Source organism: Postia placenta (genome assembly GCF_002117355.1).
Source record: "Postia placenta MAD-698-R-SB12 unplaced genomic scaffold POSPLAscaffold_4, whole genome shotgun sequence".
NCBI classification, from domain to species: domain Eukaryota; kingdom Fungi; phylum Basidiomycota; class Agaricomycetes; order Polyporales; family Adustoporiaceae; genus Rhodonia; species Rhodonia placenta.
Genome location: NW_020169835.1, coordinates 1659598 through 1674864, shown reverse-complemented (window position 1 = coordinate 1674864; position 15267 = coordinate 1659598). Strand labels below are relative to the sequence as shown.

General features: G+C 52.5%; 4 protein-coding genes across 4 annotated transcripts; 2 read left to right on the top strand and 2 right to left on the bottom strand.

The window, feature by feature from the left end:
• Positions 1-1260: 1260 nt before the first annotated feature.
• Positions 1261-2375, bottom strand: POSPLADRAFT_1054944 (hypothetical protein; the record flags this gene model as incomplete). The annotated part of the gene is made up of 3 exons (XM_024480580.1): positions 1261-1446; positions 1509-2082; positions 2155-2375. The coding sequence occupies 3 exons, from the start codon at positions 2373-2375 to the stop codon at positions 1261-1263; spliced, it is 981 nt and encodes a 326-aa protein (XP_024341125.1).
• Positions 2376-3478: 1103 nt separating this feature from the next.
• On the bottom strand, positions 3479-5495 carry POSPLADRAFT_1136756 (hypothetical protein; the record flags this gene model as incomplete). The annotated part of the gene is made up of 7 exons (XM_024484728.1): positions 3479-3532; positions 3655-3729; positions 3782-4074; positions 4129-4285; positions 4341-4947; positions 4995-5260; positions 5469-5495. 7 exons carry the CDS (start codon positions 5493-5495, stop codon positions 3479-3481), a joined length of 1479 nt encoding a protein of 492 aa, XP_024341124.1.
• Positions 5496-8249: 2754 nt separating this feature from the next.
• On the top strand, positions 8250-9322 carry POSPLADRAFT_1090787 (hypothetical protein; the record flags this gene model as incomplete). Its single annotated transcript, XM_024483085.1, has 5 exons — positions 8250-8468; positions 8519-8672; positions 8744-8974; positions 9025-9124; positions 9187-9322. Coding segments are annotated over 5 exons (840 nt in total), but the record flags the coding sequence as incomplete, so codon positions are not given.
• Positions 9323-10901: 1579 nt separating this feature from the next.
• Positions 10902-14806, top strand: POSPLADRAFT_1045411 (hypothetical protein; the record flags this gene model as incomplete). The annotated part of the gene is given in 9 exon segments (XM_024478746.1): positions 10902-11233; positions 11369-11442; positions 11487-11544; positions 11673-11795; positions 11977-12486; positions 12888-12968; positions 13065-13134; positions 13154-14728; positions 14780-14806. 9 exon segments carry the CDS (start codon positions 10902-10904, stop codon positions 14804-14806), a joined length of 2850 nt encoding a protein of 949 aa, XP_024341122.1.
• Between the last annotated feature and the right edge of the window lie 461 nt (positions 14807-15267).

Genomic DNA, 15267 nt, shown 5'->3' with positions numbered 1-15267 from the left:
GACAGCAAATACATGTCTCCGCTACAAGTAGAGCATCCCAGATCACCTTCGGCACAAGCAGGGATGCCGAGGTGCCCGCCGCATAGGTCACTTAATCTAAGCCACAGAGGTGCCACCATGCAACTGAGCATAAAATACCGCAAATATACAGGCAAAAACGAAAACAAAATGTCGCAGACGTCAGCCCCTTTGAACGACTCAAACACTGCCAGGTGATGCAGCTTTCCAATTGCAACTGTAGCAAGCGCGCAACCGTCACAGGCGACACAACACCCACCGTGGTCCTACTAGCTACCAACGCAGCCATCGTAGTCATCGCGGCATCTTCAACAGCAACAATTTCAGCCACAAGTATGGGTTTCAATCGTTTGATGCAGTGTCAAAGTCATACGTAAGGCAATACGTTCTCACTGATAACCAAATAAATAAACGGGTTATTTGGAACTCGGATGTGAAGCGTCAACGCTCGGCTTGTACCTTACAGGACAGGCGAGCATTAAACTGCCATAACTCGGCTCAGGCTGCGCATACACAAGATGACGAACCTTCACATCCTACAATTGAGCCACACTGGTTATGAGTACAAGAGGGCACGATGCAATTCGCTGAAGCACCACCAGACATATTTCCTACAACTGCTCAATCATTTCACGCCGATGCTCTACCAAAGTGATATCAGTTCTCAAGTGCTTCCACGCAGAGTTTCGTAACGTACTCATGAAAGGGGATGTTCCACTCCATGCCGTCAGGGCGGTCACTATAACCCTTAGTTGTTCCGTCAATCTCGCTTCTACTGCGGGGAGAGAACCAGTGGCATTGAACACAGTGTTTTTTGCCGCCACCGTGGTCGCCGAAAGTGAGTTCTTGAGTACACGCGCGAGCGTGAAGAGCAGAACCTGAGACGTAATACATGGGCTCGGGGATAGCTAGTGCACACAAATCCTCACCCCTAGAAATGCGTCTACATGTTTAATTCTACTATAGTCAATCTGCCGAAGCAGCCATACGGCAGAGGTTACGGCCCTTGCAGTCTTGCTTTCCGTGTCAACTCTGCCTCCTTGACTATCACGGCGCTGGAAGAGCTCGATCGTGGCGCAATGTGCGATTATATGGATCATCAGTAGCCTAGGTATGAGATCAGCCCTAGAAGTGTTCATAGGAGGTATCTCCTGCAATCCTCCTTTGAACTGTTCGATGCGTTGATCGAGCTGTGAAGCTTCGGCAGGAACGGAGCCTGTGCCTTTTTGTTGAAATATAATGTTAGAGATCCCGAGACTGATCGGAATGATAAGGCAAGTGCTCGCCTCCGGAAATCAAGCTCGCTGTTCGAGTCGCATGTTCCATGAGCGATATGGCCTTTGCGTGAAGCGCCAACCAACTCTCCTGAGCATGCGCAGGACTGGCGCCATATACAAACACTTTGACTGTGCGCAGGCTCGCAGGCATCTGCGGCCGATAAGGTCAGCGTGCACCGAAATACATGGAATACATGAGGTGGGGCAACCTACATTGTCATGGACAGTCAATGGCCATGGTACATCGATCTCAGTCCCCTTTCTCTCGTCGTCTGTGAACGCCGAAGCATACCCTAATGCAAATGACCAGGCCTTGTCAAGAGCATATACCGTCCAAAATGCATTGATGCACTCGCCCATCTCAACCACATTGGCGGGCACTGCAAGCCTGTACGGTATGCTGATCGGCAATACGTCACTCGTGGGACCGCATAAGCTCCCGATTACGTGTAGTCTGCAGGCAAGCGCCATATCAGCCGCGGCATTGGCGCGGTACGTGCCCTCAAGCGCGCAATTATTAGAGAAGAAGTAGCTGGCAAGCAGCACTTCTGTCTGGAGAGCGTGCATAATGGCTGTGGGAGTTGGGTTGTTCAAGCCCACAGCAAGGTGCTCCAACGTCAAGGTGAGTAACTCCGCTTGTAACCCGTGCATCTGTGGGTCATTGGAGCAATGTGCCCCCACCAAGTATATTGCGTTGAGCAGCGCGGCAGAATGATCAGTCTGAAGAGCTTGTCCAGGCAGTATAAACGTGCGCATAAAAGGAAGAAGCCGAAATTCAATGCATGCGCTGTGAAAATATTGAATCTGCAAAGAAATCAGTTGCAGGCGTTCCCGAGAAGATTGGCAGATTGTTACCTACAGTGCGCGCAGAGACAGCTCGGAGAGGCGGTGACGTTGAACTGAACCCTGGTGCGGTCCCTGCATCCTATGGAATTGCTCATAGGGGTCATGGAGGGTGACGGGCGCGAGGGAGGGGTCCTCCAGGTTCGCTATGTGGTTCTCTAGGTGCGCAATATGCCGCTCAAGAGCCTGTATGTTATCGCAGTCGAGCTCATCCAGATAGCCACATTCTGCACCCATGTTAGACCGTATGCATTGACCACAGGTGGGTCTCACGCCGTCACATTTCTTCGCAAACAACAATATCAGTTGGACAGACCAAAGCGTTGTTGAAAGACCTTACGGTCTTCTTCTGTCTATGTAGTTTAGTGCGTCCGTGAGCTGTTCTGAGTACGATTGTTTAAATGGCTTACCTGCAGACAAGGCATGCTTTCCCCTTCCCGAGGTTACCAGAAGCTGAAGTGGAAGCCATGGAGATGATCATATTGAAGCGCTTGAGAACCTAGAACTGCTGTTGGGTCTACAGCAAACCGAAGCCATTATGATGTACTACAAGCTAGGTCCCATGTTCACAGCTGTGTCAACGCGCATCGCGGTGGGAAGTTTTTCTTTGGCGGCCTCTGCGTCGGCCGCTCCGCTGAACAAGGCACACGCCATGGATGTGAAACCGACATGAACGACCCCATCGCACCTTTTTTCCTGATCAGCAGAACTCTAATTTTGCTGAAGCACGGTGAACCAGCTGAGCACCTGAGATTCATCTAGAATCAGGCCATTTCAGCCAGATTTGCCCATCCAAATGTCCGGAGAATGCATGTGAATGCTTCATGGGTTGCCTGAATTGCTTGATTTCAGCGGAGTCGGTCACTCAACCTTGTTCATGTGAACGGCGGGGTTTTACTGATGCGCTGTCGGGTTCGAGTCTGGGCGCATCAGAATACGATAGTTTACCGGCCATCTTGTAGGCGGTAGTGAAATCCAACCACCGTGTTTGTTCACTGCGCCGTACAACCAAGAGGCCGATCGTGCAGTCCGACGTCATTGATCGGATCAGTGATCGAGCGCGTAGATATATCGCGGGTGCTGTTCGACCCTGGCAGATTCGATATACAGCATACACAGCGTCCGGCTGTGCATTGTGACACGGAGTTTCTCGTTCCGAAAGCTGGTGAGTGAGGATTTAACTGAATTCACGGAAAGGACGACATAACTCTATTCCGAGGTTCTCGGAAGCGCGCGCTATCTTCCAAACATAATAATCAACTCGAGCACGGCACTGCCTACAGCCCAATTTGAGCAAGCAGTGCAACAAGCGAAACCTCAAGCGAGGACTTCTTCGATGATTACCGCTTGGCGTTCTGGAAGTGACAATGCAGTGAACCGGTGTCCGAAGAAGCCTGGATCATAAGAATGACATACTCAAGAATAGACACGTCTCCCCCCACCTGCTTAGAGTAGCGTGGATATCGACTAACGCTGCCTGCAAACTCGCCTCAGTCTCAGCAGGAGAATGACGAACCTGGGGTGAACTGTGGTCACTGAGCGCGCGCATCAAGCTGCGCCGTAAAACGTCGGCAACAATCTTGAGTAGAACCTAAATATGCGTCAGCTCGTCAACTTGCGACCTGAAACAAGGCATGACGTACACCAACGAAAGGGTCAATGTGTTCGACTGCGCCAACATCGCTCTTCCGCAAGATTTCTACTGCACCACGGGCAGCAGCAATGCTCCTGCCGCTCAGACTAATAGCATCGTTCTGCATTTCGATCGGCTGCCACAACTGAATCGCCGCGCAATGGATGGCCATGTGTATGACCAAGAATCTGCGCCTCAGTTCTGCCCGCAAGGCACCAAATTCATCAGTAGAAGGTAGAATAAGCCTGAATCGCTCGAGTCGGATAGCAAGGTGACCGAAGCCCGCGGGATACTGATTAGTGTCTACGAATCGAGGGGTGAGAAAGCCAAATATAGTAGGTGAGCAGCGGTACTCACTGGGGACGACCTGCTTGGCCATTTCAGCAGCGTACTCGAAGAGGGCAACCGATTTTGCATGTAGCGCCAAGATACTCTGCTCAACGTTACGAAAAGCAGTATCATGTACAAATGTGCGTACGGTTCGCAAGCCCTGCAAACCTGCAGGTATCGGGTTCTGTGGTGTGATCGTACATAAGCTGAAACGTTACGCAATGGGCACCGAAAAATACCTGCTCATAGGCAGACGTATCCAGCGGCCACGGGACATCGATCTGTGTGCCCTTTTCTTCTTCATCCGTCAGGGCGGAAGGAGAGCCGAGCGCAAACGACAAGCACTTGTCCAAGATATATGCAACCCAAAAAGCGTTCATCCGCTCGCCCTCCTCGACGTGGTCCGCCGGAGGATCAAGCCGAAACTGCATTGTACCTGCAAAAACGCCGGGTATGTCGCGGGCGCTACGCATGTGGTGCAGTCCGCACGCGAGCACGATCGCAGAGGCGGCGCTACAGTGGTATGCGCTCTCAAGCGTGCGGTCCTGCGCAAAGTAGTAGTTTGCCAACAGTATTTCCGCTTGTAAAATATACATAACAGTCCCTGGTGTTATTTCTGCCAGAGCCACCGCGCGATGTTCCGGGATAGCCGATAGGAAACGCTCTTGCAGGGCACGCGTCGGTAAATCGTTAGACAAATATGCACCTAGTAGATAAATCGTGTTCAGCAGCGTGGACGTGTGCTTCGGGAGGTCATCAGCCTGAGGTTGTGAGACAGCCTCCAGGAAGCGCGGGACATGCAAAAAGAATCCAAGCTCAGACGCATAGTTGGAAAAATTGACGATTCTGAAAAGAGTTGAATATGGCACCTGGTCAAACAAATAGCCACTTACAGTGTCTGTATGACGTGAGTGGGAATTGGGGGTAAATCGGTGGTATACTGAGAGGCTTCCGTCATACGGTGGGTCTCGTAAGGATCATGCAGGGCTATAGGCCCTGGTGCGGAGGCTTGTAATTCCTTCAAGCGGTCTTCGAGACGAGTGACTTGCTCCTGCAATTGTTGTGCGGCAGTGTATGCCGGACCATCGGAATAAACGCAATCTTGGGCAGTCTCGGCGCGCACGCACGGGCCGCAGACCGGACGGACGCCGTCACATTTCTAAGTAGAGATAGAAATGAGAACTGAACAAGCACATCAGCGACTGCAGCCATACAATCTTCTTCTGTCTATTGTTTGTGGGTTAAGCGATGTTGGCAGAGAGCGAGCGATCACGGTGTCTTACCTACAAGTCAAACACGCCTTTCCTCGTCCTACTTGAGACCGACGGGGGGACATCTAGTGTGAATGGGAGGGGGACACAGCGCACTGTTGAAATTCCCCCGCCTCGCCACATTTTGTATGTGTGGAAAGCCGGTCAGTCATCGCAAAACAAAACTGTCCTGGTACGCAATGCCCCGAATCAATCCATCGCGAGTTCCCTGTGTCCAGTACCGGTCGGGTCATGCAGTGTGGACGTTGATGACGATGTCTGTAAGGCTGTGCTACTATCGAGGCTCATTCTGCGTCGGGAATATCGGAGTCCGCAAAACTCGCAGTTTGGGTTTTGTATGATCACTATACGCCACAGCGGTGGCTAGCAGCGATGCAAATCGGGGCCGTCCGGAGGAAGGCGGGGATCAACTCGCACTTCCACATATGGCTGAGCCGATGGCAACGATCGGGTTGATCGGGCGCTTGTGAACTCCTTCACGCCCCGCATTGTTCAGAGGCAGCCACCGCCTGCCATCCGCAATTGCCCTGGCTGCAGCCCCTTGCGCGTCAGCCCGAAGGCCCGTTGTATCCGAGAAAACCTGATATATGACATCATGTCCGAGTGAGTGTCCGTGTAATCCGTCCCCAACCGGGCCTAATGCCTTTCCACAGGCTGGACGTCTTGCTGTGCGGGACGGGCGAACCTGTCACAATCGACGCCTCTGACTCTGCGTGCGCATCACGATCAGCCATAGAAGATCGGATTCAGAAATACACCACTGCAATACAGTATTTGAAGACCCAGCTTAATGCCCATTTCGTCGCAATCTCTAAGCTGCCTCCGGAGATCCTCGCAGAAATCCTGATTTTTTACGCAAAGGGCTTCCGAGAATCATTCGAGGCGGCCCTCTCCAAGGAGTATTGGAGGTGGACTGCTGTGCTCTCGGTCTGCGCTCATTGGCGCGCGGTGGCTCTAGGTTGCCCTCGCCTCTGGAGCACTATAGTGGTCACTTATTCCACTGACTGGATGTCGCAAGTCTTGCAGAGATCCAGGAATGCCCCTTTAACCGTCATCGGTCATCTAGGCTCTGCGGCATTCTATGCTGACCGGAGCAAAGCCTTCGCGCTTGTCATGCGGCATCTTCCTCGCATTCGCAGCATTCGGCTCAACACGGGAAGGAACACTCTAGAGGATGCCCTCAAGGGTGACAGCCTCTCTGCTCCTTTGCTACAGAGCTTAGTCATCGTATCGACCCCTGTTGTGCGCTCGCATGGGCTGATTGCCCCACCCAACATTCTCGCCGACGGTCAATTCGGAGCTCTGCGCCGACTCGAACTTCAAGACTTCCCCTTTTCATGGAAGACATCTACTCCACTGTCGACTCTCAGACATCTAAAACTTAACAACGTCAACCGCGACGCAACTTTGCTTATGCCAGACATGCTCTCTACATTGGAGCAGATGTCCCTGTTAGAGACCCTCGAGCTGCGCAATTGCCTGCCCACTCTTCCATCCGATGCTGATGACGCTCCTCCTACAACTCGTCAGGTTGAGCTGTCCCACCTAAATTCACTTCTCCTCGCGGGGCAGATGCTCGAGTGCACCAGCCTCCTCAACCATCTGGCGCTTCCTTCCGGCGTCGTCTACAAGTTCCACTGCACTGGCTTGCGGGGGGCTGATAGTCTCGCAGCTGCTCTAGCGACTAAAATATCTGCAGATGGACCGATCCGTTTCTATTCCGTGAAGGAGATTTCCGACTCGCTGCAGACGCGTATCAGGGGCTCTCTCGCAGAGTCTCTCGACCCTTATGTGTCGTACCTGGATACTGATATCCCATACGTTTTCGAGCTTACATTTGGGGCCCCATTTGGTGCGCTCCCGCAACAGCTAGCTGCGTTTTGTGCAGGCATGCCGCTCTCAGGCGTCAATATCATGGAGGTGTCATCGCTCTACTTGTCAGCCAATCATTGGCAGCAGGCATTCACCGAGATCAAGTCCCTGGAAAAGCTGATCGTCAGCGGCAGTGCTACACAGGGGTTGCCGGCGGTGCTTGGTTTTCCTGACACCGATTACGAGGACGTCGACTCCGAAAACAAGCGCTTCTTCATCCATGATATCGATACTCTAGAGCTTTATTGTGCGCGATTCGCTGAGGTCTACGAAGTGGATGAGGAGCAGATGGGCGGCTACACGGAACTCCTGCTGGATTGCCTCATGGAGCGAAGCGAGTATGGCGCGGGAATCCACACGTTAGTGCTCAACCTCAGCATCAACCTTTCGACCAGCGACCGGGAGTCGCTGCAGGAAGTCGTCCCATCGTTGAAATGGGATAAGATTGACCACTTCGAGGAGCCATACACTGAAGAGTCGGAGGATGAGGACGATGACGAGTTCAACGATATGTACTATGACGATGAGCCGCTCTTCCCGCAATTGAATTTCAATCTTTGGGACGAGGTGTACTGAATTATGGGTACTTGGTCAGCTATTTTCGCAGTTCGTTCAATATTTTGCTAATGACATGACCCTATTCCGTAGTCTTGCGGTTCCAATCACATAATTGTATTCGTCTTGTGTTTTCTTGCTTACATTCTTGTTGTTCTATGGTGTCACGGGAACCATGTAGTAGGACGAACCCAATGGCACGGCTGCCATCACTTAAGTAGCAGAGAGTAAGTTCAACCTGAGAAGACTGTCACGCGCGCGGTGTGACCTTGCGCGCGTGAGCTACACGTCTAGTCACGACGTCACGTTCTCCGTCTGCTCGACGCGCAGTGCATAGGCCGATTCTGCCTCGCTCCTACCGTGAAATGCAAGCAACGCTAGACGCGACATCCCTCCGTCGTGAGCTCTATCTGTGTCTGGCATAAGATATGTCTCTGAATCCGCGAAGATCTGACCAGGGCACTAGTCTGTCTCTCGCGATACGGCGAGAACCTGATCATAAATGCAAGACAAGACACGTTCACTCTGTCTACCGTCAACTCGTCACAATCAGCATATTGCAGATTCAGATACACCAAAAACTTTTTTTCAAAGTACTATGTAGGCAACAAAAGGGGCTCAGGCGGTACTGAAGAACCACCACCCACAACCGGGCAGCTATTGACCAAGGTGAGCGTTCCCCACGTCGCTGTCTGGGTAAAACTAAGTTTCCCCGGAAGTCTTTGCTGTCTATTCTGAAACATAAGACTTTTGATAAGACGGTGGAAAAATGCGAGCTGTCGATAGTCGACCCCGACGGAGCACAAGACCCAGACAATGAGGAGGTGGACTCCCTTGAGAGCAAAATGATCGTGCGTTTACACTGCAAACATGGTAAATGTGCTCACTTACTCATCGCTCCCACTCCAGCCTGAGGCGGTGATTCTACTGATACTTGCGCGCAGGTGTAATTAAAACGCACCGTCTCCTGCTATCGACCCCCATCGCGCTGTTAGCACCTGAGGTGCCTGACACCTCGTACAAATCGCAAGTGTCCATTGGACCGAAGGCTGTGCGGGATATCATCGAGCATTTCCCGCTCGCCAAAGGCAGCAAGAGCGACCCACAGCTAGTATGGACTTTTGGAGACGACGAGGTAAAGGTCAAAAGTATTGAGACGTCGCTCGACGCGAAAGGTATGCTGCTAATCTCATATACCTAAGTTTAGTCATCTCATATGTGCCAGGCAAAGCACAGCTCTCCACCGAGCTGACTATCAGCGCTGAAGAATTTGAGCAGTATGATATATGTGATGTGCCCACTACCCTTGCTTTCCATCTACGCGAGTTCACGGCAAGTGCCTCTTAAGTCGATTCGTGCGCATATATTGATGTCATACGGCCGTGAGACAGGCCACTATCGCATTCGCAGAAGCAGGATCCCTCTCTCTCAGTATAGAGTTCACAGATACTACGTCACCTCTCTACATCGCACTCGACGGGGACTTATCGGATAACTTCTTCGTAATCGCCGCGAGCACCCTGGGCGATGAAGCAGGCAACCGCCCATCCCGAGGCGCTAGAGAGAGCGCTCAAATACAATACAGGGGAAAGAAACGACCACGGGAGGAGGGCTCGAGTACCACCGAGAGTAGGCATACTTCCAGCTCAGGGTCAGCATCAAGAGAGAGCGGTGAGAAACCACCTAAGCTCGAGCGCACGAAGCCCATGAAGGTATCTCCACCGGACTGCGCACCGCTGCAGCGGGACTTTGACGGTGTGCCACCTATGCCAACACCGCCCTCCGCGAGAGCATCCATGCCGCCACCGTCTATACCTCTCCCGAAGCCACTTGCCCGTCCTCCCACCAGATCCCGTGAGCCATTGTTCCTGCCAAGCTCCCAGGCCAGCGGGCGGGAGTACGGAAGCAGCCAACGTCAGATGCCGAGGGACGACGAGCCGCTCTTTCTCCCAGGCACACAATTATCGCAGGCGGAACAGGACGTGATTCGGGGGTCCGGGCTGGGCATTGAGAGCATGACTGCGGGAGAGTTCGCCGCGATGCTCGAAGGAGACGCTGATGAGATTGACTTTGATTTGGGGCTCAGTCCAGGTATCAAACCAGGGTCAATTAGCAAAAGTAGCAGTTTGGACATTTACGACGAGATGGAGATGGAACCAACGCAGCCGGATGGAGGCCCTAAAGTGAGTCGCAGGCGCGGGCATGATCACGTGGACGTTTCTAACACCAGGAACCCTCAGGCATTCAAACCGTTGTTCGAAGATTGACATGAGAATGATCTCATGATACTAATATATTTTTGCTGCATGTAATCAACCAATAAAGGCGACGGGTTGGCGACAGATGACTACATACAATGCACCGAAACGAAGGACGAGCATGACATGACTGTCAATCTGCGCTGTGATGTCGTTGTTAGCATTGGGGACTAGTATGGTTAAGAGATGGTGATGTTAAATGCTCTCTAGTGCAACTGTAATGCGCGTGATGGATTATAAACCCGCAGGCGTCCGGGAATATCACAGACACCCTGGATATCTTGCCAGCAATATATGTGATGGTCGTTTGGCATAGATGCAAGCCTGCAACGCCTGGAAGTTTCCCATGGACTCATGGAGGGATCGACATGTGCCTCGATCTCGACTTGTATATACTTCGACATTCGTTCTACTTTTTCTGCTTTCTTCAGCTCATTGATCACATCCTCGAGCCTTCATCTACTTGAAGAAGGCTCTCAAACACAAAACAAAGATACCAAGAGACAGTGACATCTTTTCCTGAAGAATATTGCAATTGACTGAGGTTGGCAGTGTTGTCAGTTCTTTTCATATGCCTAGTGTCCAGAAGTTTGGAAGTAGCGTGTGGACGAAGCCGGTGACATGCCACTCTCGCAATAAGGCCTTGGTGGACGTGATCTTATCTTCTTCTGACGGCGTCGCCTTTCGGTTGCGCTCGCGCTTTTCAACGAGGCCTCTTGGTTCTTCAGGGCAAACCTTCCCAGTTTGCGCCCTCTGCTAGCGGATCGTCCGGGTGGAAGTTCTGGAACATAGCGCCGTGCTGAATGTGATTCTCTGCTTCTGCTATTCAATGGAGAGCCCTGTCATGTCTACGCTTGCCCTTGCTGAAGCCACGCTCGAGGCTGCACTGAAGTATAACATGCAAGACGCAACGTCTTTCCGTAAACAACGAATGTTCCACCTCGCGTGCACTTCACCACTTCGGATCTTCGCTACCGCATGTCGCCACGGCTTAGAGGATGTTGCTTCTGCCGCAGCGCTCGCACTATCCAAGAAGGCGCGCGAGCCTTCAGTTGGTGACTTCGCAGATGAGCTGCATGAATACATGCGTCTACTCCAATTTTGCCAGAACCCAGAGACGGCCCCCGAGAGTTTCTGTCGCGTCAAGACGACTCAACCTCGAAATGGCGAAGATGAGTACGAGAAGGACTCATTGGTATCGCCATACACTCTCAACGCCGCGGCCACCGACGCAATCTTGTGCTCGTCAGATCATGTAGGCTTTTTTGTCCACAGCGCCGTTGTGGCCATACTCTCTCCTGTACTTGACAGGATGCTATCTAAAGCCGGGGATAGTGTGGTGATGGTGGAAAGACCCTCCTTGGACTCAATGGAACCCGATTTTGGTGAGTGTGGAACCAGCGCTGATGGATGCCATACACACTGCCAGGTGGACCACAGCTGCGGAACGACGGGTACGTCAAGCTCGTCTCGCACGCCGAGATCAGGTGCCGTGAATAATGCACAGACAACGAAAGCGGTCCGGGAAGACGAGTCCATATGCACCACATCCTATCCGGACGAGACTAGTAGTGGCCAACTAGGTTTCATAGCAACAAACGTCGACGCCTCGCAGAGCACAGCTGACACGTTTTATTCTGGTCGTACCAGAGATGATCGAGCGTCTGCGCGTACTCGAGAACGAGCCGATTCAGAAAGACAACGACGCCGGACGCATTGTTGCTTGCGCGACATTCTTGTCATCGAGTTAACCGAAGACAGTCGGACGATCTCAATGCTCGTGCGCCTCTGGTACCTGTCCGTAGGTCCCGTCAAGATCGATAGGTTCAACTTTGCCGACTTATACTCAGCGGCGAAGAAGTACGACATCACAAGCGTCCTAGACCGGCTCGAAGCTGTCTTGAGGCAACATGCGCTAGAGAGCCCTTCGCAACGTATTTTGTCGCGCGACGCTGCCACTTGCAAGACATCGCCACGGAAGCCGCCCGTCGAACGCTCGGGCTGCCTGTCGACCACATGTCTTGTGTCGAGATGGACGATGTCTCTGCAACAGCATATATTCAGCTGGTGAAGTACCACGAGGCGTGCGCTACAGCAGCTGTGATGCTGATCAAGGATTACGACTGGCTAAAGTCGCAAGGGTCCGACCTGATACCCGGCCAATGTCTCGTCCCCACATCCAAGCCACACTCGCTCAATGTCGCAATCGTACCCACATGGACGCGGATTCTCATGGCGAATTTGCGACCGCTCTTGCGCAAATATCCTTCGGGTGGCGTTGTTATGGACGGCCGTGCGTTTGCCAAGACGGTGATCGAGCTACACTGTCACTTTTTTGTCTGTGTCCGTGCACGCATCTGGATGGCACTCATGCTGTGTTTAAGGCTTGTCAAGTTATCGCGCGTGGTGTCGGCGACGCTGTTTCTCATGTGGGTATTGCAGTCACATCTGGTAGTTTGTTGATGTCAGAACGTTCGTAGGCACGACTGGCATAATATGGGCCCCCTTCGTTGAGCGTGCTTCGTGTATCTATCCATTCCGTACTGTCACTCACCAACCGCTCATTCTTATCATACTGTTCGACACATACTGTATCAGTACCTCTTATAGCCCGTTGTGGCAGATTTCCTTCGCTAGCTGTCCAGTAACATATTTCATCATTATTTATCTACTCTACAATGAAGCTGCGTCCTGTGCGCCCAAGGGCGCATGTCAGAGGAGAATGAAGACTGCTACGTAAATAAGGTTTGATTTACTTGCGGAATTGGTACATCGAAAGCTTGATAGCGAGACGCTTCACAGCTTGCTAGCGATCAACACATCTGTCTAGGTTTAATATCGGAAATCGGGCAGGGGAGCGTCGTAGGCTCGATGTATCAATCGGCTTTTCGCAGATTGGCTTGTATCTTTCGTAAGAGTCTTCACCGTAGAAAGCACAGGTCAGTAGCCTTCACAATTGTGAACATATGGTTCATGCCCTTCGACTAGCCGTCTGATTATGCCGTAGGGATGTTGAGGTACGGATACTGGAAACGGAGAGGGAAACCCCCTCAGAAGGCGGTAGTGGCCCTACGAGCGTCACATCCGTTCACGAAGGGCTCAGCCGATGCTGTCCTTATCTCCTCCGACATGATTGAATTTCGAGTCCACAGAGTCATTCTGTCTGAAGCATCCCACTTTTTCGATGGGCTGTTTGCTCTTCCGCAGGATGCCTCCACACAGACTCCGCACAAAGAGGCTCCCGTAATTCATGTCAGCGAACACAGCTCCGTTCTAGACCCGCTACTCCGATACTGCTATCCTATGGCCGATCCAGTTTTGACTAGCCTGGACATAACGATAGCTACGTTGGAGGCAGCGCTCAAATACGACTTGACTGAGGCCACAGAGCTCTTGAAGGCGCAGCTTTCTACCCACGTGAAAGCTGCTCCTCTCCGTGTCTATACGATTGCCTGTCGACACAGGATGGAGGATCTGGCGCTGGTGGCGGCTCGGGAAGTCCACTGTCAAGAGAAACCGGCAGAGTTCCACCCTGACACACGGTCCATCACCGCTGGCGAACGGTATGCCCGGTTACTTCAGTTCTGCCACCACCCTGACATACGGCCGATCACTGCTGGAGAGTATGCCCGCTTACTGCAGTTCTGCCGAGAAGGAAGCCTGCCCGAGCGCCAGACTTTCACCTCCAGCAGCACGACCGCACGTGTTCTGAGCGAATGTGGGAAGGATGGGGAAGGCAGCTCCGTCTCAATACTGCAGTCTGAGACGGAGACTGCCGATGTTATTATCTCCTGCCTAGACGGCGTCGACCTCCGCGCCCACCGCGCAATACTGGAGTTGGCTTCTCCAGTGCTCAGGAGGATGCTATCTGACGCACCGATAACCTCCCAGTCTACAATAGATCACCCTGCAAACCGCTCAGATATCATGATAGGTACTACGACCGCAGCTGACTTGACTGAATCTCATCTCACCAGAGGCGTATTCACCAATTCTCGAATCAATCTGACGCAATCCAGCCGGATAGTCTCCTTTCTGCTGCAATTCTGCTACCCCTCGTCCGTCCACACGCCCATGATGCCCTTCGATATTGTCAATGTGTATTCCGCCGCACAAGGATATGACATGAAGAAGGTATTGGAAGCCTTAGAGGCGGAAATGAGCGTCTCTCGGGAATTAGAAGAAGATCCTCTACTCGTGTACTTCCTCGCCTGCCGCTGTGGCTTCCAGTCTATCGCACGTGCCGCCGCCAAGCGCACCTTGGGGAGGGAGATGGAGGACATCTGTCGCTACCGACCAGAAATGGAGCTCGTTGCTGCACCCGCGCTTTACAACCTCACAAAGTACCACGCCGAGTGCACAGAGGAGGTCATGAGGCTGACGAAGTCGTACAATTTGCTGTTCAACAAAGATGATAAAGCAGTGTCGCGCTGCGCGCACTTCGCGAGACTGACGCGGCCGTGCTGGCTCGAGCAGCTTGTGGTCCTCATTACCCCCACCCTGCGCAAGGACATCACGGGTGCCACATTGAAGGCCAAATTTCCGGCTCTGTTAGAGATCATTTCGGACACCAAGGTTCGGTGCGACCGATGCAAGGGCTGGGATGTCGCGGTCGTCTTCTACCGGACCTGTGGCACCCTGGCGGATGAGGTTGATAAAGCTATTTCGCGTGTGAGTCCTAGCCTAGCATCGATGACTCACAGACCCTAATCTCATTCATAGGTGCAACTTCCATGGGAGCAGTATTAAGACCAAACAAAGTCCGACAGATATGACAAGCCTATCTCTTGTTTTGCTATTGTTCTGCACCGTGTACCAGTACCTCTGACCGTCTGTCAAAACTGAACGCAAAGCTTGTGTAAATCACGCTGCGTACCGAGAATGAGGGCACTGAGACGTATGAAACCCAGAAGGCCATGTGCTTATTTCCGTCGGCTCCGAGCAGGTACGACCGATCGTGCGACTCCTCGCTGGGCGCAGGTCCCATTCATTCAGACGGCATTGTGGAGCTCCTCACCCGCAGCTTGCCACGGGAGGGGCCATGGCAAGCCGCGCTTCGGACATGATTAATGTTAGAATCACTTGATATATGCCGTCGGTCTTCAACGTCCACCGTAAGACCGGCTGTACACACACTGACATGCGGAATGTGCACGCACTGGGCCCGGCATATAGTCTCTGGCCAGAAGAGCGTGAACGCTGGTGTAAAG